Source organism: Ovis aries, chromosome 18 (genome assembly GCF_016772045.2).
Source record: "Ovis aries strain OAR_USU_Benz2616 breed Rambouillet chromosome 18, ARS-UI_Ramb_v3.0, whole genome shotgun sequence".
Lineage (NCBI taxonomy): Eukaryota > Metazoa > Chordata > Mammalia > Artiodactyla > Bovidae > Ovis > Ovis aries.
In genome coordinates this window covers 65,842,677-65,866,206 of record NC_056071.1, presented here as the reverse complement: position 1 = coordinate 65,866,206, position 23,530 = coordinate 65,842,677, and the positions used below count along the sequence as shown (strand labels likewise).

The 23,530-nt window shown below is 42.9% G+C and overlaps 1 protein-coding gene across 10 annotated transcripts in view; it reads right to left on the bottom strand.

Moving 5' to 3' along the window:
• Positions 1-23,530, bottom strand: part of MARK3 (microtubule affinity regulating kinase 3) — a 110,981-nt gene that overhangs the window by 6,472 nt on the left and 80,979 nt on the right. For 5 of the 10 annotated variants that reach the window (XM_004018007.6, XM_012099084.5, XM_004018006.6 and 2 more), the window contains 9 exons: positions 21,168-21,224; positions 18,462-18,698; positions 18,184-18,303; positions 17,831-17,930; positions 17,194-17,306; positions 16,544-16,697; positions 12,048-12,265; positions 9,216-9,319; positions 2,290-2,547 (listed from right to left, as the gene is read on the bottom strand). In XM_004018007.6, the coding sequence (XP_004018056.1) occupies positions 2,290-2,547; positions 9,216-9,319; positions 12,048-12,265; positions 16,544-16,697; positions 17,194-17,306; positions 17,831-17,930; positions 18,184-18,303; positions 18,462-18,698; positions 21,168-21,224 (1,361 nt within the window). Of the gene's footprint in view, positions 1-2,289; positions 2,548-3,249; positions 3,412-9,215; positions 9,320-12,047; positions 12,266-16,543; positions 16,698-17,193; positions 17,307-17,830; positions 17,931-18,183; positions 18,304-18,461; positions 18,699-21,167; positions 21,225-23,530 lie in introns of all 10 variants that reach the window. The other 5 variants (XM_012099086.5, XM_060401955.1, XM_060401954.1 and 2 more) reach the window with 2 other exon arrangements.

The window sequence follows — 23,530 nt, the reverse complement described above, 5'->3', positions numbered from 1 at the left end:
CCTCTAGAATACTGAGCCCCAGCCCTCAATTTCAATTCAAATACATAAAACAAACAATTAGAAAACGAGGGAAAAGGACACACGTCCACAACAGCCCTTCACCGTTCCCTCCCAGGGACACTATGTAGTGGGGATCAAGGGCCTCTCCTGGAACCACGGACCTGACTCAGCATTCTTCTACCGTAGGATCCTGAACACGTGCCTTATTCCCTCTGAATCTTACCTCCAGTTTCTTCTATAAAACTGGGATAATGTGTACTCCACAGGGTAGACTGTGGAGATTAAATATGTGTGTGAGAGAGAATGTATGTGTGTATACACACATACACGGGTATATAAAACAAATATCTCCATATCGATAAATGTACAGACATCTATTTGTTAGCACATAATAAACATTTGTTGTATTGTGGCCGATATTACCTTTATCAACGACAGAATTCAGAAGACAAAAGAAAAAGAACACAAAGGAGACAAGTAAAGGCAAGGATTTTATGATGTGCAAGGCTTTATTTAAAGAGCCCAACTGAGACCAAAGCCTAAGGACACAAAGCTGATAATCCTGTGACTGGAGCTTAGACAGACCTGACTGCCACACCCTACTCTGCGCTCGGGGACCAGAAGGTAAAATACCAGTTGATGCTAAGCAGCCTCCGAGGAAGGAGCTAAGGCACAGGGAGGCTTGGGAGAGCCCCTGGAATGACCCTGAAAGGAAGCAATGCATTATTCTGGGGTCATCAGACTCTCCTTGGTTTGAATTCACTGTCTCTCCTGCTGCTCAAAAAGTGGGTGCCCTGAATCTGGCAAGGCCCCTTGGACCACTCTGTTCTTTAGCCCATCCTGGAATGGGAGGTCTCAGCAAAAGGCCTAAGAAGAGAGTAAGAGGATAGACCAGAAACATTTTACTCCTCTGACCTCTAGTCAATCGCCAGTGGGTATCTGAAGTCCTCCTCAATCTGGTATTCAACATCCTGACAATGAACACATAATCTGGGGACAGACAGCTTAATGTGACTTGTCTGATTTATTTTTTATTTTTGATGTGGACCATTTTCAAAGTCTTTACTGAATTTGTTACTATGTTTTTAATCTCACAATTTGTGTTTTTGGCCCTGAGGCATGTGGGGGCTTACATCTCCAACCAGGGATTGAACCCTCACCCCCTGCATTGGAAGGTGAAGTCTTAATTACTGGACTGCCAGGGAAGTCCCATTTTGTCTAAGTTTTAAATGGTTGATTTAAAATAACATTACTGGAGGCATTAAGGAGACTGCCAAGTGATATCCAGCTTACACTGAAGTAACAAAGACAGAACGGAACCGATCAGCAGGATGATGCACCAGAGGGAGTGCAGAGAAATGAGGAGGGCATCTATCATTCCAGACTCTGGGCAGGTCCCACCACTCTCCTGTGAGGGTCTCTAACAGGCAAATCTGCCGGACACCTGGAGGAGAGACTACTGCAAAGAGAGGCTCCAGTACAAAGAATTTCCTCCAGGCACCCGGAACTGCAGCACCTGGAGGCTCCCTGCGAGTGGTCCGGCTAAAGGTGCCCTTGCTTACTTGCGTGCAGTGCTGCCTTCTCTGCCCTCTCGTAGCGGCCAGTGTTTCCAGGCTTAGCAACCTCTAGACTAGCTTCTGCAAGGAAAGCGCCTTAGAGATCTCCCAAGGCCCCGGCTGACAGTCAACCGGACAAACAAAAGATTTCATACATGACCAGATACTAGCTTCTTCCTGGGAATAAAGCAGGGGTTTTATCTCCAAAACTACACAATAGAAGAAGGCTGCTTTGTTCTCATTATGCCTTAGGCCAACAGAGAGAACGATTTCAAGATCTAAGCTCCCAGAAACTTGGTGCTCCTCCATGACACTGGAATGGAATGAGAGAAGAGGCATTGTGTCTCTCCTCTGCGTCTACGGGGGATCAGACCACACAGTCTTCCTCAGTGGCAGCTTGCAGGGCACCAGCTGCTGGACGACAACTGATCTGGGGTTTTGCTAAATTGCAGTGCACACGCCATGTGGAGTAGTGTATGATTAACAGAAATGGTAATTAAGGAACAATTTCCCAAGCGCTAGAGAACTTTCAGTGTTGTGAAAGGACTCAGGGCTCTATAATTTCTCTTCTAAAAGGTTTTAGAAGTACAGCGTTAGATATACAAACCAGAAAAATGTGAGCTAAAGACAGAATGAAAAGCATCTGGGCAGTGGCTTCACATAATGGAGGGGAAAACACTTCTCCTTTTGCCCTTGTGTTTGGTCCAACCAACCAGCACCACCTGGCACTTACCTCCTTGTGAGTTTGGAAGTTAATTTACTAAAAAGATTAGTGGAGCCCCGGCTTCGAGTCTGTGACAACGGTGTGGCTTCGTGGGACAGGCTGGGCGAGGCAGGTGGGCCATTGTACGTGGCAGTGCGCCGCTCCCGGGGCTGACCATGGAAAGTGCTACGGCTGGCGGTACCTCTCGGGAACCGGGCTCGATCTGGGGTGGTGGTGCTGCTAATACTGTGTGTTGAAGCAACCGGAGCTCTCTGGCCAGGAACAGTGCTAGGAGATCAGCAAATGACAGATTCTTACATCTTCGTTCACAAAATCCTGGCTTCGTAGCAAACAGGGCACACAAACATTTATAGTCATGATATACCTTTGATATAGAGTAGAGATAACCAGTATATAAACCCAAATCCAAGGGGTATTTTATAGGGCTTAAGAGCAAAAGGTAAGTTAAACGGCAAAGGGCACCAAAGGAATAGTACACAGTGAAACACCACCTTATGGAGCTGAAGGGAACGACACATACATATTTTCAAGGACAAGATTAATGCAGGGAAATTCTAGAACAACGGACAGCTAACTCAAGCTTCTTTTCCTTTGCTTCCCTCTCAAATTGCTTACATGCAGAGAACCCTGCCAATACAAAAGAAACAAAGGCTATGCAGGTGAAACTGAAGAATAGGCAACTAAAAAGTTTTGGGAGCACAAAAATGGCATAAGTATTGTAAAATTCCACATGCTGAAAGCAACTTGGAGAGAAAGGGGAATTTCTTACATCCTTTATAGTATGAAGAGGCACGAAGATACAAAGATGACCAGGGACACCATGAGACAGGATGTGCTTAACTAAAACCACACACAGGAAGGACACTTTGTGGACAACTGGAACAAAACCTTGGACTATAATATCCACAGCACAAAATTAAGAAGCAGTGGGTACACATTAGTTTCACAAGGAATGTGCATTTTTCTTACATAGCCTTGAAGTTATCTCCTTCACTGTCTATTGGAGGTAACATCATCTTGGGGTGCCCAGAGGCTGACATGGACATCGACTTCTGATGTCTCAGCCGACAGGTGGAAGATGTCTTACAAACAGAGGCAGGGCTAGCTGCGTAAGCGAACATTTCTGTCAGGCTGGGAGGGGGTTTGGGTTCAGGCAGAGGCAGAAACAACAGTATGATGGACCAGTGACAAAAAGAGCAACCTGTTGTTCAAAGCACATTACCTTCCTCCCCAAACCATCTCATTTCTGGCAAAGAACAAAAATCTCTTAAACTCATTTTGGGGATTCTGGAGCAATTGCTAATCTGTATCTGCTTTTTAAAAACCAGTAATTTTTAAAAGTTTATTAGCTTTAAAGAAAAGAAAGTAACACTGTACATGTTTGAATATTTATGTGAGAGTGATGATGATCTCCGAGCTACGTGTAAAAATAAAGCTTAAAAGATGTCTGCATCCAAAGCCAAGTGCATCTGTAACACGCACACTGTGCTCTCAACCTGTTCTCAAAGCACACTGTCATACATTAAATGGACTAGAAAAATTACGGCTATAGCAGGAACTAGTTGTACTTAGCAAAGTATCCTGTTATCAAACCATTCCTACTCAAAGCACACTGACTTCTTTATAAAAAACACTCACAATTCCTAAGAGGTCAACAAAGCCCCATTTTTTCAAGGTGGGAAAACTAGTAAGAGTGGATTAACTGTTTACAGACAGAGAAGGAGCGACACAGTGGGCACACACCTGCAGCCCCAGCCGGCACAGCTAGCTACAGGCCACAGCGGCCCAGGGCTTTTCTCATTCTTAATGCCTGCTCAGCCACCATGGCCGTGGAATTTCAAAGGGAGCAGTTAAGGATGATCAGGGATTTGGAATTCTGACCATACTCTTTCAGTGCCTCTCTGCAGAAATCCTCTCAAAGCCTGAAACCTAGAAACCATCAGGTTTTTCCTCTCACGCCTGACATACAGAGCAGCTGGATCATCCGGTCGGTGTCAACCCCTCACAGCACTTCACTGGGCCTGCACCTCCCCACCTGAGGGGCCCTGTGCAGAGCCTCGTCTCTCCCAGGCCCAGACCTCAGCCACCTGTCTTCACTGCTCTCCAACCTCACACTTTCCAGTCTGTCCACCGTACCAGCTGTGAACTTCCTAAAACACACACCTGACCTCATCCTTGTTGCTTATCTGCTTTTAACCTTGCAAAGCACACGGCGTCTTCAGGATAAAGTTCAGACTCCTCACCCTGGCACCCGAGCCGCATCCTCAGGCGCCCATCTGGCTGCGCCCCTGCCACCTCTCCAGGCTTGACCTTCCACTGTTACTTCCCAGAATTTAACTTTCTGGCCCATCTGATGACCTGCCATCTCTTGGTCATGCATCAGGTCAAAGAACTTTTGCAGGAGCTAGTCTTCTTTGGAGAGCTGACACCTTTCTCTTTTCATCAAAATTCCACCTCCGAGGTTATCCCCTCCACGAGGGCTTCACCAGTGCCCTCTCTCACCAGGAGTTACTCCTTTCCCTCTATGTATTCAGTGACGGCACCTGCTATGCACACCCCACGGTACCGCAGTGACTCCAGTCTGCTTGTGTGCTCTGGAAACACAGCCTGCAGCCTCAATGTGACCCCACATTGTATGTGCAAGACTATGTGGACAGGTACTTTGCAGTCAGCAGTATGCCTCAGATAGAGCAGGTGCTCAAGCATATTCAGTAACTGAAAAGGCACATTACGGAGGTAAGCCACTGGAATCCCAGCAGCCCCAATATGGAGACAGGTCTGTGTAACAAACTAAAGAAGATCTGCTCGCCCCTCTTTCCTTGACAATCTGCCCTCTGACTTGGGTGAGTGTGACTTGAATACAGTCACAGAACTGTACAAACACCTTATAAAGATAAACATGGATTTGGTTTTTTGTTTCTGACATTTTTTTCCCTTTGGCACCTGAATCTGTGTTGGGAGAAATAGGTTCTTGGTCTCCGTCTCCCCATGTCGCTGACTCCCTGCTGGATTTTCCTGCTATCCTGGCCAGTGACAGATTTAGAGATGGGCAGGCCATAGCCAAACCAACACTGCCCCAGGGCTTCTGCTTGAGTAGAGCTGAGTATGGGACAACATCAAGGCTGATGTTGCTGAGCCCACCAAGGAACTCCTGTAGACGCAGCAAAACTAGGAGACAAACCCTGACTCTATCCCAGGACTTTTTCAGTTACAAGAATTCATAGATGCCCTTTAACTTAAATTTGTTTGGACTGAGTTTCTGTCACCTCAACATAAGAGTCTTAAGTGATTCAACAACGTGAAGAAATGCTTCGCTGTTTCCAATATGCACAGACAGGCACACACACACACACAGAGACACATACACTTTCACTTTACTAAGCTACAGATAAATAACTTCACCAGCTGGGCCACCAGGGAGGCCCTACAGATAAACGAAACTGTCCTCTATGCTCTACTGTCTGCTCAGAGCAGCTCAAGGGTCAACGTGCTTTATCCCCCTGCCCAGCAGCTGACGTTCTCTTGCCCAAATTAGGACCTAGGATCAGTAAGTGCATTAAAAAAAGCAGGGGAAGAAGAGGTGGTAGGGGTTACCTGGCCTGTTTTCCGGAGAATATATAAGTAGTCCCAAAGACTCAGATGAGGAAATGGCTTTTAGTCAGAATCCCGAGCAGGGAGAGGCTCAGTCTGTTCACCCTGAGCTATCCCCCTGGCTGGAGAGTGCAGGCAAGACGCCGTGAAGAGGTACTTTGAAAAAAAAAAACTGACCTTCCTTAGAGTCAGAGACCTTCTTAAAAAGGAAGTGCAAATTGATATATTCACTATAAATTATTCAATTTTGGGCATAATCTTAAAAGCAATGAAATGAATTATTTCTTTAGAAATTTAATCATGTCATATCACGAGTTCTACAAAGCAAGCAACAAAATAGATTTTTTTAAAAAAAACTCTCAAAGCAGGCCTAGGACTTCAATTTAGGAATCAGTAAACTCAAGAAATGTTTGTGGAATTTCATGTTTGTACAAACTCACAAAAGTTCTATTTACAACAAACCACCCCAACTCACAATGGGCTGCATCAAGTTGGTTGTTGTGAAAGCTGGACAAAATTTTTTCCTCAGAAATGTGGCAAAAAGGCTGGTTATGTTCCACAGACTATCCCACAAAAATTTACACAAACAAAACAGTAGTTGTATCATATTTTTTAGCAGTTCTGGGTCCAAGGGGAAAAAAATCATTATTTAAAGAACTAGCACTATTTCTTAAAATTCAAATTGTGTGAAGTTCCTATTGATCTTTTGACTTTATATTTAAATATGTCTAATATGACTTTTACTCCATATTGGAACATTCCAATATGAAACATTTTGGATGCTGATGGAAAACATACTCAGTGATTGGGCAAAAGCAGAATTAAAAATATAACCCAAAGATACATGTGTTAACTGTGACAAAACCTTCTTTATTCATCTAATTTTTGTTAGCCGTGATCATTCTTACGTTGGATTTCTGTAACAACACTCACATATTTAAGAAAAAAGTCGAACATACTAAAGGCTAAAATAGGAATTTATGTCTTTCTTCCAGAAGTTAACACAGATCCAGGCATCCGGTACCTCACTAGTATTTTAGTCAAGGAATAAGATGTGTGTGTGTGTATAAATATCTATAGGAAAGGAGAAAGCAACAATCTTCTGCGCACAGAGAAGGCTCTGTGAATAATTTATGACTCAAGCATCTATTTTAAGGGTGGAAAAGTTGTCACATTTAATGTCTTCCTTAACTGAAAGTAAAAAAAAAATATGACCACTAGTTTGGAACTCAAACCTCCAATATAATTTTTCAATTCATTTATAAGATACGAAAACAAAATCCAGGTATTATTAAAATTATGTGCCCCGTTTTGTGTGGCAGGAGACTGTTTAACTAAAGATCAAGACAATACTTTCAGAAGGCGAGCACTGTAACTGATGCCAACAGAGCAACGAGGCCTAGGTTTGGATAAGGAGGGGGCAGCCCCACTGAGGAAGGTATCTGTAGGCAGAAACCAGGTAATGACTCCAAAGAAATCAAGAGTATTCTTAAAACTGTCTCCAAGGAGTGAACTGTGTAGCTGCAAGAGGGAGAATCAGAGAAGCCGTGTGCACAATCCCAAGTCGAGGGAGGAGAGAGATCACAGTCGTAACAGCCTTTTAAAGCAAAGTCTGACTCTGTACCTCAGAGAGGTGTATATTCTAAAGTTCAAGAGGAATCTAAGAGAGCAGTTCAACAATTTAGAAGAATTTTTAAAAAACAATAGTCATGAAACAACGTTCTTCTAGTTCTACAGATTAAAATTCTTAACAGAAATGTCTGGGAACTCCCCAGTGACCCAGGGGTTAGGCCTCGGCGCTTTCACTGCAGGGACCTGGGATCAATCCTGGCTCCTGTGGAGCCAAAAGAAAAAGAAAGAAACTTCTGTCTAATTAAGTCTTCTATTGGTATCTCCTACTCAGGCACCTAAACTATAAGCAATTTGATAGATTTGAGAAAGCAACTGTAATAAAAGAAAATTTACCAAAGAACAGACTACTATTAAAAAAATAAACATACCAATCATTAATCTGTAGTTATCTAGCCCAGTGGCTCTACTCAAGTTATTAGGAGAGAACACACACAGACAGGATTCAAAGACAGAATACCAAGATGTAAATATTTCTAAGAAGTCACTGAAAAAAAATGAATGAATGTAATCTCACAGAACAAGCTTTTCCCTTCATGTCAATTCAAACATAAGTGGTCTGTGGAAGAAGGGAATGCCAAAATAGTCTGGTTTTAAGGATGAAAAATGATAGAATTTCTGTTTAGGTTGTTATAGAAGTTAGTGATCAAACATTTCATTTGATTGGTGAGATCTAAGGAAACAGAAACTTCACAGTGCAATTTCAGAAAGTAAATGTCAGAAAAAGAAGAAAAACAATTTTGATGCTACACATGAGAAAGTGCTGACGAAATAATGTTCAAGTTGAGAGGCCAGGGGACAATGAATGATGATGTGAATTTCTTTTATGGATTTCTATTTCAGAACTTTTCTGCTCACTTTATCTCATCATTCTGAATTTAGTTTTACACTACTCTTCCAAAACCGAAAAAGGAAAACCATGCCCAGCTGAGAAATCTTTTCTACACAGAATGTACTCAGCTGCTTTGCCAAGCACTGTTCTCCTCTTTTCTCTCCACCCAAACTGAACTCTGCTGCATGGCTGCTGATCTACTTAATCCCACTTTTCTAGTTCTTATTTTGAAACCCCTAGAAAGGGGTCTGTATGATCTGATTCCTTACTGATATATTACTATTAGTATTTTAAAATCATGCTTATTCAACGTAAGATTGCCTCTCTACCAGATTAAAACCATTGAGAAGACTGAACTCTCCATTTCTCTGGATATTCAAGTGTGTCTCTTTTAAGGTGAAGACCACCTTTAAAGTGTTACTCGTCTCCCCGGCCCTTCTGGCACACTGCTGACCTGTAACAGACGGCTCGCCCACCCCATCTGGTGCTCCTCGTCCCTGAGGCGTGGCTCCCTGTCTCAGGCCATTATCCTTCCCCGCTTCCAGTCCTGGTTCAAGATATTCATGTGCACAAAGCAATCTCCATTTCCCTGTTCACAGCTCTACCATTAAAGCGCAGCTTACCGCCTATTTCACCTGGGAAAGCTCCCTGGTTTAACTCAATCCTTCCAATCATCACACTCAGCCAGCCAGGAGAATAAGCTCTGGACCAGGAGAGGAATTTGGCTAGGATCTCACTAGAACTGCATTTAAATTTAACTTACCATTAGAGAATACTTACCACTATTATTTGAATTTTGATTATAAAAACTAAGAAGTAAATATCATCCTTCCACTTCTCTTGGGAAAAACACATTTTCTTGAAAACAAGTAAAATTTCATACCTGTTTTCTTTGCCATTCTGAATTACTGAATGTCTATCAGCTGTAGTTCTTTCACTGCAAACGTAAGTATTCCGTCGCGTCATTCCACCAGATGCCATATTACTCTATTTAAAAAAAAAGGGCATTTTGGTCTTAAATGATTTAGTAAGCATAATACAACAGGGAAAAAAAATCCCATTTAAATAAACATGAGTACTTAGTCTTTAAATAAACCTGAATTATTAATGGGCTTTCCAGGTGGCTCAGTGGTAAAGAATCCATGTGCTGATGCAAGTTTGAGAAGGTACCGTGGAGAAGGAAATGGCAACCCACTCCAGTATTCTTGCTAGGGAAATCCCATGGACAAAGGAGCCCAAAGGGCTACAGTCCAAGGGGTCACAAGAGTCGGATATGACTTATCGACTAAAGAACAACATTGTATTAACAGCACTGGGCACCAGGTCAGAAAAGAAGATGAAGGCGGCAACCTCTACCTTCTTTGCAATAATGAAAAATGGCTATGGCAAAGTGACTTTGAAAAGCTGGCTACAATAATCTATAGAGTAATAACTCATGGATTATTTAAAATGAACAAGGAAGACAGAGAAATTCACTTTTTAAAAGGTAATAATTTCAAACTAAAACATTAAAAAGCAAGGATTGTGAGGTAAATATACAAATGAAACAAAAATAAAAAAAATCAGAATTAAAACTGCAAAACTATTAGAAAAAATTAAAAAAAAAACCACAGATAAATCTGCATGATCTTGGATTTGACAAGAGATTCAGATATGTCACACAGGGCAAAGGACAGAATAGACAGTTTTCCAACGAAGGCATACTAATGGCCAATAAACGTATGAAAAGATGCTGAATACCATTGGTCATTTAGGAAATGCAAATCAAATCCACAATAAGATACCACTTCACATCCACTAGGAGAGCTACAATCAAAAAAAAAAACAACAACCCTAGAAAATAATAAATACACCAAGAATGTGGAGAAACAAGCATGTGAATGTGTAAGGATATAAAAAAGTGCAGCTGTGGTACACAAACTTGTACACACTTATAGCAACATTATTTATAATAACCAAAGGGCAGGAACACACTAAATGTCCATCGACAGGTAAGGAGATAAACTGTGGCATATAAAAAGGAATGAATCCTTGGATGAAACTTGAAAATATTATGGTGAGTGAAAGAAGCCAGACACAGAAGGCCTGTGTAAGTGCCCGTCTCTGACATGTCCAGAAGAGGCCAATCTACTGGGAGAGAGAGAGGCTGGAGGCTGCAGGGGCTGGGAGGGAGGCCTGGGAATGAACCCCTCAACGAGCGCAGGGCGATCTGCGGTTTTTGGGAGCTAGAGAGGCAGAGGCTGAACGTGTACCAGATGCGCTGAATAAATGCTTCAAATGGTTCGCTGTATGTAGGTGAACTTCACATCAATTTTCAAAAGTTAGTACTTCCAAAATTTAAAAAAAAGGAGAACAACAGTCATGGGACAACTTTTATCAGGGAATTTAAAAAAAAGATTAACAGCAGCCACCTTTACCACAGCATGAGCAGGTCACGTATAAGGAAACTCTGAAGACAAATGGGAGACAATAAAAGCAACATACTTTTTTCCTTTATAAATAAAATATGAGCGGCTAACAATGCCTGGGATATATTTTCAAAAGGGGGATGTGCTGATGAGTACAGCCAAGGAATAGAAGTTATGAACGCAAGGAACAAGTTTCTTTAAGGCTGGATTTAAACTGCAGGGCTATGGAATGACGACTGAAGTCGAAATAGAAAGCCTTCCCACACAGCATTTATTCTGATGAAGCACAAGGTCAGCGGACAGAGCAAACAAGACTCTTCGGGCTCCTGTATGACCCCTCCCCAAACAGGACAAGGGAGCTGCACGGTGCAGGCTCCCGACTCTGGGGTTTCTTTAGGGTTGAAGGAAGGCTTTGTCACTGTTAACTTTCAGGGAAAATGTGATTACAGAATATCCTTAAAATTGTTCATTCTCTGCAAATTCTTGTCAAAATTACTTTAGGAGTCTTCCAGTTATAAGTCATGAGGATGCAATATACAGCATGTTGACTATAGTTGGTAATACTGTGTTGTGTATTTGAAAGTTGCTAAGAGAGTAAACCTAAGAAGTTCTCATCATAAGTAAAAAAAATTCTGTAGAGTGCTAAGAAGAGTGATTATTTTTTTAGCTCAGAAGAGAACACATTTCAATCCATGAAAAGTTTCTGAAACTGAACAGATTCAATTTAACAAACACTACCTACTCTCTAGGGAGAGTTTGTTAAGTGCAGGAATTAAGAGATGGATTTAGGTCAGTAGTGTAATTTTGGACAATTACCTAACTTTTCTTCGATTTCTTCGCCTTAAGATGTAGCTGACACGTGGCAAAGCTCTCGGCAGGGCCCCTGGCACAAGGTCAGGACTCAGTCAAGGTTCTGTACTGACAGAGCCCTCTGACATGCTGGGCAAACACCATGTTCCTGGCTTGTAGTTAGGCCCCACAGTGCCCTGGACAGACTCCGTCAGGCTGCGACCACCTGTCTGCACCGTCACCACTGGTTTTATTTATTTCTTGTCAGACTATGCAGTCTTTCCATCTCACAGACATTTTTGGAGTAACTACAAACAGCCCTTGACATGGAGGATCTCATCCAGTGGAATAGAGTGCAATAAGAAACATCTGCAACAGAGCTAGTGATCCCAACAGGGTGACACTGTACACAGGGGCCCAGGGGGCAGGGCTTTGCGGGCATAAGAACAGAGGAGTGAAATGTTTTGTCATTTCAATGCTACAATCCTAGGCAGGCTATACAGTCCCACAACACTTACACTAGGGACAGTGGAGCTCTTCTTCCGTTCCGGGATATCCGCCTTGTTAGGGTTACTTGCGTTCCCGAGCATGGGACTGGCTGGAGCAACCCCCTTTCCTCCAACAGCACTGGTGCCTGGTTTCCGGCAGGGAACTCCGTCTTCCTTGAGGTCACTGTCTGCAGTGCTGGTCTGGCTCCTTTTTGGATATGCCACAACTGAAGGAATAGCTGGTCCAGCTAAAATAAAGAATTCACTTTTTAAAAGTCAGAGTATTTTATATTCTGAATATTTTTAAAATTTTATATTTTATCATGAAAATAAACTTTATAAGATGATCCAAGATTTCTATTCATCTAATATAAAACAGTAAAATCTTCTAAGATGATTCCCATTCATGTATGCTTTACCTATGCAATGAATTAAATTTTAAAATTTTACTTACTAGTCCCCAACTTTCTAAAAGGGTTTTTGTAACCTAGTAAGCTTATACAGTGGTCCTGAAACACCTCCACAGGTGTTCCTGGACAGATCAGTAAGCACACACATCATGCAGAGTAACTGCTCCAACCTGGCACATCTGAGTGAATCTCACCCTTGCTGTACAAGAGATGCCTTCACCTTTTGGAAAGAACAGTACAGATTTACAGGCCATTTCTCTTGACACTTTATCTTGCATCTTTTTTAAAGCACTCATGCTCGTCTAGATAAACAGGAATTTGAGTCGATGAGGAAAGGCAGTACAAGCAGAGGAAAGCATGTTCCTCATGCAAGTGACTGGAAGGACAGGGGTGCGGGGTGCTGCAGCTGGCATCCACTCCCAGGAGGGCGCTCAGGGGCATCCCAGGTGGCAAGTAACTGATGTCTTGCAAGAAATCATCTAGAAACTGTGATGACACAGGAGATCTGGAGTTCAAAGAATTTTGGAGATGAACAAGATAACTTGCATGCTCATTATATATAATGTCCAGTGGTGATCTTAAGACACAGCACCAAATGCTCAACAATTATGTTGAGAAAAGATTTTTATATACTTAGGTCTATTAAAAAAATGGATGGGAGGGAAAGAGAGGGACTTTGAGTTTGCGTCACAGTTCTCTGACTATACACATAGGATGGGCAAACAACAAGGCCTTACTGTACAGCAAAGGGAACTGTAGTCAATATCCTGAGATAAACCATAATGGAAAAGAGTATAAAAAACAGTGTATATTTATACATAATAGAGTCACTCTGCTGTACAGCAGAAATTCACACAACATTGCAAATCAAGTATATTTCAATAGAAAAATAAATCAATAAAAAAATAGGATGAAGTGGGGTACAGAAAAGCTACCTCTTGGACAAAAATCTAAATGGTAAGCCTAGAGAATTCCCGGGTGGTACAGTGGTTAGGACACTGCACTTTCATTGCCAAGGACTTGGGTTCTATCCCTGGGTGGGGAACTAAGATCTCACAAGCCACTCAGTGCGACCAATAAATAATAAATATATAAACAGTAAATCTATTTGGAAATGAATTAAAAATGAACAGAAATTTGATTTCATTTATGGGAAGAGAACAATTAAGCTCCCAGTTTGGCAATTTTAACATATAAGACAAAGAATCAGCCAAATGTAGGATGATACTACCCTTAATACTTATTTTTATTCTCACTATCATGATACATCCAATGACATTCTAAACCTTTACGATTACTGTATCAATTTGTTTTGAACATCTATTACTTTGATTAAGAAAATATATTTTTTTTCCATTTTAGGATTTGAGACTGTGCGTGGAGATGGCTGTTGACACAGCTCACTGGCCTCTTTCCTTCAGGCCACTCTGGTTCCACCTGCATCGTGTGCAGCGTGTTCAGTCCTACACACTTCACCCACATGCACAGATTCACGGGTTCACCCTCCGCCAAGACACAGAGCAGTCCTGTCTCAAGGGCTTCCAGGGCGGCCCGTCACAGCCACCTCTATTCCTTCCACAAGGCCCTTTCCTAGATCCTGGCCAATCCATTCTCACCTTTGTAACTCCCTCATTTCAAGAATGTCATGTGAACGGTCAATGTAACCTTCTGAGATTGTTTCCCCCCACTCAGCATAACTCCTCCAAGATCCATCCAAATTGTTGTATTTATCAACAATTTCCTCCTTTTCATTGCTGAGGAGTGTTTCTTGCTGTGTTCCATATCACACAAAAAAGTGACTGTTCTTTTTTATCTTTTAGGGGTGGAGTGGGGTGTACTGCACAGCTTTCCAGATCTTAGTTCCCTAACCAGGAACTGAATCTGCACCATGAAAGTGTCTAGAGTCTTGACTAACCACTGGACCGCCAGGGAAGTCCCCCACATATGACTTTTATATAGTCCAGTTTTTTAAGTCTTTTCTTTTGTGGCTTTTAGTCCTTAACAAGTCCAAATTACAAAGAAATTATCTCATTTTTTTTCTTTTAACATTTTTCTGCTGTTTATATATTTACATCTTTATTTCAATTGGAATCCAACCTTGTATAGGATGTGAGAAATGGGTGCATTCTTTTTTTCTGATCACTACCAACTACCCTAATACCATTTATTAATAGAATAGTGAGTCTTCAGCCTTTTTAATTTTTTTTTAATAAAAGAATCCCTTACAAATCTGATGACGAGCTCCCTTCGGAGGAAAAAATACACACACATGGCAGCAGGGTGGGGGGTGTTCACACGTGTGACCCAAACGACACACACACACAAAATCTGTCGCAGTTTCACAGAAGCAGGCATATACGAGTCCGCGGCGTTGAGAGCTAGAGGACGTGAGGAGAGATGAGGGTGGGAGGCCGGGCTGCAGCTGGACTGGCCAGGCTGCCTGCTGCACCTGGCGCCAAGTGGATGTGCTCTACTAGACCCTAGTCCTTGGAACCCAGCCCAATCTTAGCACTTACATGAACAGTGCCAGAGGCATAATCAATTCTCCTTTTATTGCTGACCACTATCTTCATCCCCCCCAAAAGTAAAAAAGAATGTGGAATTGGGTCTGCAATCTATGTACAGAATTTCCTGAAATGCTCCTTTGTGAGTTTCTTTTTAGTATTAAAGGCTCCAAGAAGGTAGGATGATTACTACTATAAAAGCACTACTACAAGCGGCAGTGGGTGGGTGAGCGGACTGAGCCCCCGAAACCAGGGACCAGGAGTGCTGGATTCTGTCTTGAGCACTTCCACTTCACCTCAGAAGACCTGGTGAGCAATCCTGACCTATTTCTTTATTGCCAACACGGGGGTTTGGCGATCTCGTTTTAGCTCTACAATCTTCTGAGCTGGGAAAAAGGGCATTACTAATCCAGACAGATTCTGCTTAAGGAAGAATGAACTCACTAAGACAGTCATTAGGGACATGAGAAAACTAATACCAGGTTTCTTCCAGGATTTAGGAACAATTCTCTTTAAATTCAGAGCGACACATAGGCATTTCACTAATTGCTCTGTATTTAGTACACAGAGAAACCCCTCCTTGCTAGCAACTAATATGAACACAAAAGACTGAGACCCAGATCAACACTTGATTTACAAATGCCATCTGCAAAATTCTGGCATCAGACAAGCTCTGAGCTCTCCAGGTACACCCTGGAAATCAGCAGCCATGCAGACAGCTCTCTGACAGCATCAGCGCCGTGTGCTGCCTCAGCCTAAGCCGCACAGAGGCACTGGCAGCAGGAAGGGAAACGGAGGCCGAGCAAAGGCATCACTTCTGGTGCAGAGCCGAGGCCGCAGTCGCCTGGGATGCTCTGCGCCGTTCTAAGCGCCAACTCTCAGGGTGGAAGAACACAGGAGGACAAAGCCCAGGGAAGGGAAGGGAACTAAACAAAGAAATGAACGAGGGTTCCACGTGAGGATGTATTTTTAAAAGTCAAGACTAGGCCAACATAAATTTGTGCACTGGAATGAACGGAATTAACACGTGAATAAATGCAATCTGCTAGAGTCTCTGGATCCCAACAAACGGGGCTACCTTGAAGGCAGAATAATTGTCACGTTTGGTAAGCATCCTTCTGGGTCCTAAGTCTCATGAAAGATTCACTCTATGGTGAAAATGTAAGAGTGAGGGTGTTTAGACACATGGACAGTTAAGAGCTTGGTTGAGAATGACATGAGTCAAAAATTTAGACCAATTAAGGCAAAACTGGTGTACTATACATTTTCCAGGGCTGTGCTGTCCATTGTGGTGGCCACTGGCCACATGTGGCTTTATAAATTTAACTTCGACAAAAGTGAAAATCACTTTCTCAGTTCAAGTGCTTGATAAATTCCCACGTGGCTCAGGTTTCTACCCAGCCAGGCCTTAGTCAACCCAAGACTACTGAGTGTACCAAGGAGATCAGAGCCTGCAGCGCCTGCCGGACTGCTTTGCAAGAAACGCTAGGAAGGGCAATCAAGCAACCTTAACCCCAGGAGGCCATAAGCAAAAGGATGCTTGGCAATGTCAGGAGGCCTCTTGGTTAACGGGAGGCCTGGAAAATGCTGGAATGATCTCAAACTTACTTACCATGGTCACTGTACCGCCTCTGCTTCTGGCTTGAAGAGACACTTCTTTGCACTTTGTGGTGAGGAGACTGGCCAGTACTGTTGTTGAGGTCGCTGCTCGGCCTAACCTTAGCAAGTGAAAGATTGCTGCTAGAACTGGAATCACTAGCATCCAGCTAAGAGAAAATGAGAAGAACAGAGCAAACCACAACACGAGCCCAAATGGTTTATTATGAAACTAAACTTCTTGTAACACACAAACCTCTTAAAAATTGTTCATTTAGAGAGAAAAACCTCAGTGTACAAAAGAGACAACCCTAAACTCAGGCAAAAGTATTTTTCTAACTACTGGAAAAATTCACACACGGATAGATATTTATGTTCTTCTAGGCTTTTTCAAAAAACTAAAAATGCTCTATTTCATCTGATACTTTACATCATTTTAAAACTATTACTGACTACATAGGTTAACTTAACAAAAGCCAAATTATTAAAGGTTATTATCTTAAAGCTAAAATAGTAGCTCATAATAGTCATAGGAGTTAGATCATTTGAAGGTAAATTTAAAAATATTATTGTTATACACACTAAAAAAAAACTCCAAAACAAATTATTACATGAGCTAATAATTTGCAAAAAGGATATTATACATTTTTATCTGGTTATACTTACCTCTGAAGATTTTCTCCCCAACAATAAATACGTAGCTGTGATTTCATCATACTTCATCTTACTAAGAGATTCCTGAATTTCTTCTTGTGTGTAGCCCATTCCCACCATAATATCTAAAAGAAGGGAATGATACAGTTTACGGGTTTCCTTTGGTTAGGAAATCATTACATTACAGAGTAAACTAATTTCCTTTATCTGACCGAAAAGATCACACATTGTTTTAACATAAATGGGCAGCTGGCTTATTTCTCAGTTACTGAGTACTATTACAGGGCCTGAAGATGACTTCCTAAATATGACAAAACATATTAGCTGCTTCATGTAATCTATACTTATCCCCGTTATTATCCCCATTTTAGTGGATTGTGTCCCACTCTTGTGATCCCATGGACTGTAGCCCACCAAGCTCCTCTGTCCATGGGATATTCCAGGCAGGAATAGTGGAGCAATTTGCCATTTCCTTCTCCAGGGGATCTTCCCGACTCAGGGATTAAACCTGGGTCTCCTACACTGCAGGCAGGTTCTTTACTGACTGAACCATCAGGGAAGCCCATCCCCGTTTTGGGTGTACACATATAAATGAAGGGAAAAGTATGTCACTGGCACACACACCAGCATGCAGGCACAGAGTAATTACCTATTCTTTTCTGGTCTGAGATGTCCAGTTCTGGTTCAACAAACGGTTTCAGCTCATCATCCTCATGCCCTGCGTTGATCCACCTGTCCTTCATGATTTGCTGAAATGTGAACTGGGTCGTTAGCAGTATAAAGGAAGCATTCTGATAATCACAATATTTAGGGAAATTCATTCTCAACATTTCATCAATTATGGTTCAAACGGTAACTTTTTAAAAATGTCTCAATCTTGCTTTAAAAAAAAAAAAAAAAAAACCAGGATAGTATTCAATACGTCATACAAACTAAGCAAAATTCTAAAAATACTTTTAAAGACTCTCCAAAGTTGCTCTTTATTTCCACTTATGTGATTACCTCTAGAGTGCCTCGTTTTATTGGATTTAGCACCAGGAAACGTTTGAGAAGGTTTTCACAGTCTGTGGACATGTAGAAAGGGATTCTGTATTTCCCTCTTAATACTCGCTCTCTCAGTTCCTTTGGGGAGGTAGAGAGGAAAGAAAACCTCTAAGTCAACTTTTAGGTTAAAAAAGAACCCAACTCCCCCACTGAAACAACACTGACACGTTACCTCTTATCATTCGACAAAATCCTTTAAGCTTTCTGAAGGACAAGGATGCAAGTGCTTCATTTACCTTTAGGTTCTGCCCATCAAAGGGGAGCGACCCGCTGACTAGAGTGTAAAGAATGACGCCGAGGCTCCACACGTCCACTTCTGGCCCGTCGTATTTCTTGCCCTGGAAGAGCTCTGGGGCCGCATACGGAGGACTGCCACAAAACGTATCCAGTTTACTGCCAACAGTAAATTCATTGCTAAAACCAAAGTCAGCTATTTTAATGTTCATATCAGCATCTAACAATAGATTTTCAGCCTAGAGGGAAAACATCAAGACAAAAATGAAATTTAACAAAAAATATAATGAACTGTGATAGAATTAGGCATTTCATAAAACCTTTTTGTAATGATATAAACTTAATATATCCTAATGAATAAGAAAACATTCTTTCTAGAGAGAAAAAAAGAGGAGGTAATTCAGAATACCTAATGTTCTAGCATTAACAACCAACAAGAGGTGCACGGTGCAGCGGTCCCTCGGTCTTCTGAGGGCACTGGCTCGGACCCTGTGGACACCATCCTCCACCATCATATAAAATGGTCCAGCCAGCCAGCCCTCCTAAGCCACAGATGCAGAACCTGGGGATATGGGGGCCCAACTGTATAGATCAATTCCAGCACCAATTTAAACAGCAAATGTTCATGACAGAACAATATTGGAAGAGCTTTTTCAGCTAAGAATAAGGGGCTTTTAAAAAACAGATCCTTCTAAGTGGACAGTCACATTTTACAAACACTGTTAAATAAGGTGTATAATGGCTATTACTGAGAAAAAGGGTATCCTAAACTTCATTTAAGACAGAGATCACAGTCATGCCTGCTTAACAGACATTTATCACATGGCAATTATACACCAGGTGTTATATTATTTATTGTCTGGATGCAAAGACAGACAGGGTCCTGGCCTCAGAAAGCTCACAGTTTACAAAGGGAGGGGAGGAAAACCTGCTGCTACACCCCGGGCCCTCAGTGCTGTGACCGAGAAGAGGGGAGTGGTGGGCCCGGCACTGAGAGGTGCGAACCAGGTGGACTGAAACCACTGCGAGGATTAGGTGACGGCAGTGGGTGTGTCAACGCGAGAGATTTCAAGCAGAGTAACAGTCTGAAAACCCATAGGGTGAGACAGAACACAGTTTGCTCAAGAAACTGAAAGGCAGAGTACAGTAGAGAAAGCTGGAGACATGGTTATGGCTGAATTACAAATGGCCAGTTGAGCGACTTATATTCAGGAAGTTTAGCTTTTTATCCTAAGGGCAATGGGAAGCCACGGAAAAGTCATTCAAGCAGGGAAATGACAAGTTTTATTTGTGTGTGTGTGTGTGGTTTTTTAAAAAACATTTACTTACTTATTTGGCTGTGCTGGGTCTTAGTTGTAGCATGTGGGATCTAGTTCCCTGACCAGGGATTAAACCTGGATGCCCAATGCAGGGGGCCCAGAGTCTTAGCCACTGGACCTCCAGGGAAGTCCCATGACAATCTTACTTGTGTTTTTAAACGACCATTCTGGTTGCAATGTAGGAAAGAGGCAAAATTGGAAGCAGGGAGGACCAGGCAAGAGGCTAGTGTAGTGACACGGTCCCGGACGCCAGGGGACTAGAACTGGACAGTGCGAGCGGGGACAGAGAAAAGCAAGCTCAGTAACACCCAGGGAGCAGCAGCAGGGACCTGGGGACCGAGGGGTGTCAGAGCAAAGGAGACAGAGGCACCTGGGGTACATCAGTCGCCACAATGAGAAATACAAATTTAAGTTTAGCAAGGAAGAGTTTAGGTATTTAACACGCTAAATCAAGCTGCCTGAGGGGTGCTGAGGAGGTGTCCTTTTGTCAGCTGGACACTGGGTCCTGGAAGAGAGCTCTGGATGCAGGAACAGATCTGGGGATTAGCAAACCAGAGGTGATGGAGTGAGTGTGAATGCAGCAGGGTGGGTGAACAGAGCAGCAAGCAAATCAGTCAGTAACAGTTATGTGAGGAGAGAGAGGAAGTGATGGCAAGTTAGGAAAGAATCTAGGCAATGTTTGGAGAGAAATGGCTGTGAAGGGGAAGGGAATAAAAGGGTATATTGGGAAGAAGAACTGGGGTGGGAGGTTCTTAGGTAGAAGAGCGTGTGGATGTAAGCACATTTGACACATGCTGCTAGTGAGGCGCCAGCAGAGACAGGAGGTGAAGGAGGAGGGGTGGGAGGAGGCAGCACAGCAGCCTGGGAGGGAGAGACACAGGTCCTGAACGCCAGCGGGGTCCGCAGCAGTGCTGTGCTGTCCTGTAACAGGAAAACTCCGCAAGGTCAAGGGGGGATGCAGGTGCAGTTAAGTTGGAGGGCCTGCTGGGAAACAGGGAGTTTCTGCCTGCTGTTTCTATTTTCTCTGTGAAATAGGAAACCTGAGCCTATGCCAGGAATGCGGGCAAAGGCGGAGAACCGTGCAGGAGGTCTCAAATAGCCGCTGCTGTTAGCAGGAGAGAACGCTGGCTGGGGAGACAGACGGGCGCGGGCAGCCCCGAGCGTGCTGTCCAGGGCAGGCGTGCATTTCTGGGTGCGCTCAGCTGTTGGGTGGTGGGCGATTTTCTCCAGAGACCAACAATGTGCTGCTTTAACTAAAATGGAGACTAAGCCTTAGGATTTTTTTTAAATTTAGTAACACAACCTAGTATGTCCCTCATCCGTGTCGTGAGCAGCAGGAGCTGAACGCACACGAGGAGAGTGTACACGAGTGAGGGCAACGTGGCTCACCTTGAGGTCTCTGTGAACAATCCGCTTCTGGTGGCAGTACTGCACTGCAGACACGATCTGGACGGAAGAGAGGCAAGGTCATGATCGTTACTGCTTGCAGACTCTCGACCAAGATGGAAGCACGCCTCTAAGGTTCACATATGCAAAGCACTCAGTGGGCACTTCAACGGCTATATGGGTCTCTAAAGATAATTGTCTTATGCTTCATACCTTTCAATTTGGAAAGACTCAGGGGTGAGTGCAAGAAGAGCTAGGCGAGGCTGTTCTTTCCAGTTTTAACTATTAAGTCTCTTCTCAGGCCCTGTCCCTCAACATTCCAGTTATTTCTAAGTGTGGTGCCGGGGCCCAGCAAACCAGTGGGACCCAGAGGGCCCTGGACGCTCAGGCCCAGAATCAGAAGGCTCTCCATGCCCACGTCATCAGCTCAGAGCCAAGCCAGCAGTTGCGGACCCGCCACACCGGGTGTTTAGTCAGGTTGGCTCTCCTCCGCCAGGCTGCTCCTGACCACACTCTCTTCCTTTTGGCTAATGTAGGTTCAAGGACAGCAAAAGTGACTTCACCTCTCTAATGACCAGTGTCCTCTTTCTTAAAATGGAAGAATGAATACTGCAATGTATGTGAACTGCAAACTATTAAAACTATTATGTGCTTTATCAGTAAGAATCTCTTCTACACTTAGCAAATGATACCCTTTTATTTAGCTACCTTAGGATTACTCCTGGGATTAGCACTGCTATTATTACTATTATTTTCAGCTGCGCAGCTGATTTTCGTTTCCCAACCCTAGGGATTGAACCTGGGTCCTCAGCTGTGACAGTGCCGAGTCCCAAACACTGGACCGCCAGGGAATTCCCTGATCGGCACTGTTAAATAACTGCTCTAGAAATTTCACACTTACTACCAACTTTCAAGACTCTTTTTCTAAAACATTATAAGCTTTATTAAAGTTTTATACGATTATAATAATTTTAGGAAATACAGGAAGTACACACAAGAAAATGCTTTTATAACCATCAAACACAGATGACATTTCCTATTATTTTGGTGTATTTGCTTCAAGTCTTTACTTCGGTATTATGTATGTGTACTTTAATATATATGACTACATACATACAAAACTGCGGCTATAATGAAAATACTGCTTGTTTCTCCAACCATCAACTTTCAGTTTAAGCAACATGCACCTAACTATACTGGACACAAAAACTCAGAGAGGGCTGATCTATTGGTTGATATTGGTTCAAAATAAGCAGCAAGGATATGCTGGGCTGGGGTTGGGAATGATGCCAGAATCAAGGCTTCACTGAGCAGCTTCCTACTTTATAAACTGAACATGAAGATCAGACCCACTCAGTCACCTAGAGGCACACAAATCCCAAGGCAAGACACTGGTTCTAGAGCATCTGTTAGCAACAACGTTGCTCCATTCTGTCAGCATGAAAACTGGGAAAGTGAAATAGATTTGCTTCCCCAAAGGAACAGGTTTATTGCTGAGGCCACAATGTTATCTTACTTCTGCCTGATCCAACTTTCCCGGTCCCTTCGTCCCACCCCCTGCCCCCATCGTCAGATTTCTCTCATAAATTATTTTCAAATTCTACTTTTGAACCAGATTTGACACTTACCTACCATTTCTCAAAGAGAATTTCTCTTCTTTTACCTCCAAACAGCGCAAATGCCACAACAACTTGGAAGTATTCCACTTTAAATTATTGCTTTTTCACATTCTGCTTTTAATGTAAAAGTAGTTATTTCTATGGAAGGCTGAGAACCTAGGTTGAGTCCCAGGTTAAAATAAGAAGGCAAGCCTAATTCACTTCTAGTCACACATGAAAAAGTAAGAGGTAGCAACACAAGCAACCCACCAAGGAAGAGCAAGGAAAGAGGACGGAGCCAGGCATCTATTCTTCTCTGGAAATAAAAAACTGAAGCAGCATAACCAGTGACTAGGATGAGAGTGGCGAAGGCGGTGGGGAAAGGAAAGGCCGCCTGCGGGTGACTATGGAGAGAAGGGCCTGCCTCTGGCAGGAGACAGACGGAGCGCATGCACTCGGTGCGTGCGGCGTACCTTTGTCTTCTCTGTAAACAGGAAAACTTTCTGTTTCGTCAAAGTAATGAGGACTTAAGTTTTTAGATCCTCCAATAAAACAAAAACAACATGCTTTTGGAAAGCATGGCAATTAGAAACAGCAAAGTGGAGGCACAAATATCATGCCTGACCTTTCCAGGTTTACACGCACAAACTTAAGGAAACACTATGGCAAGGAGAAAAGACGCCATTAATTGTAAGCACTGTGAATCAAGTCATTAACTGTAAAAGCACATAAACTAACAGACTTCTCAACTACACGCTTCAGAATTTG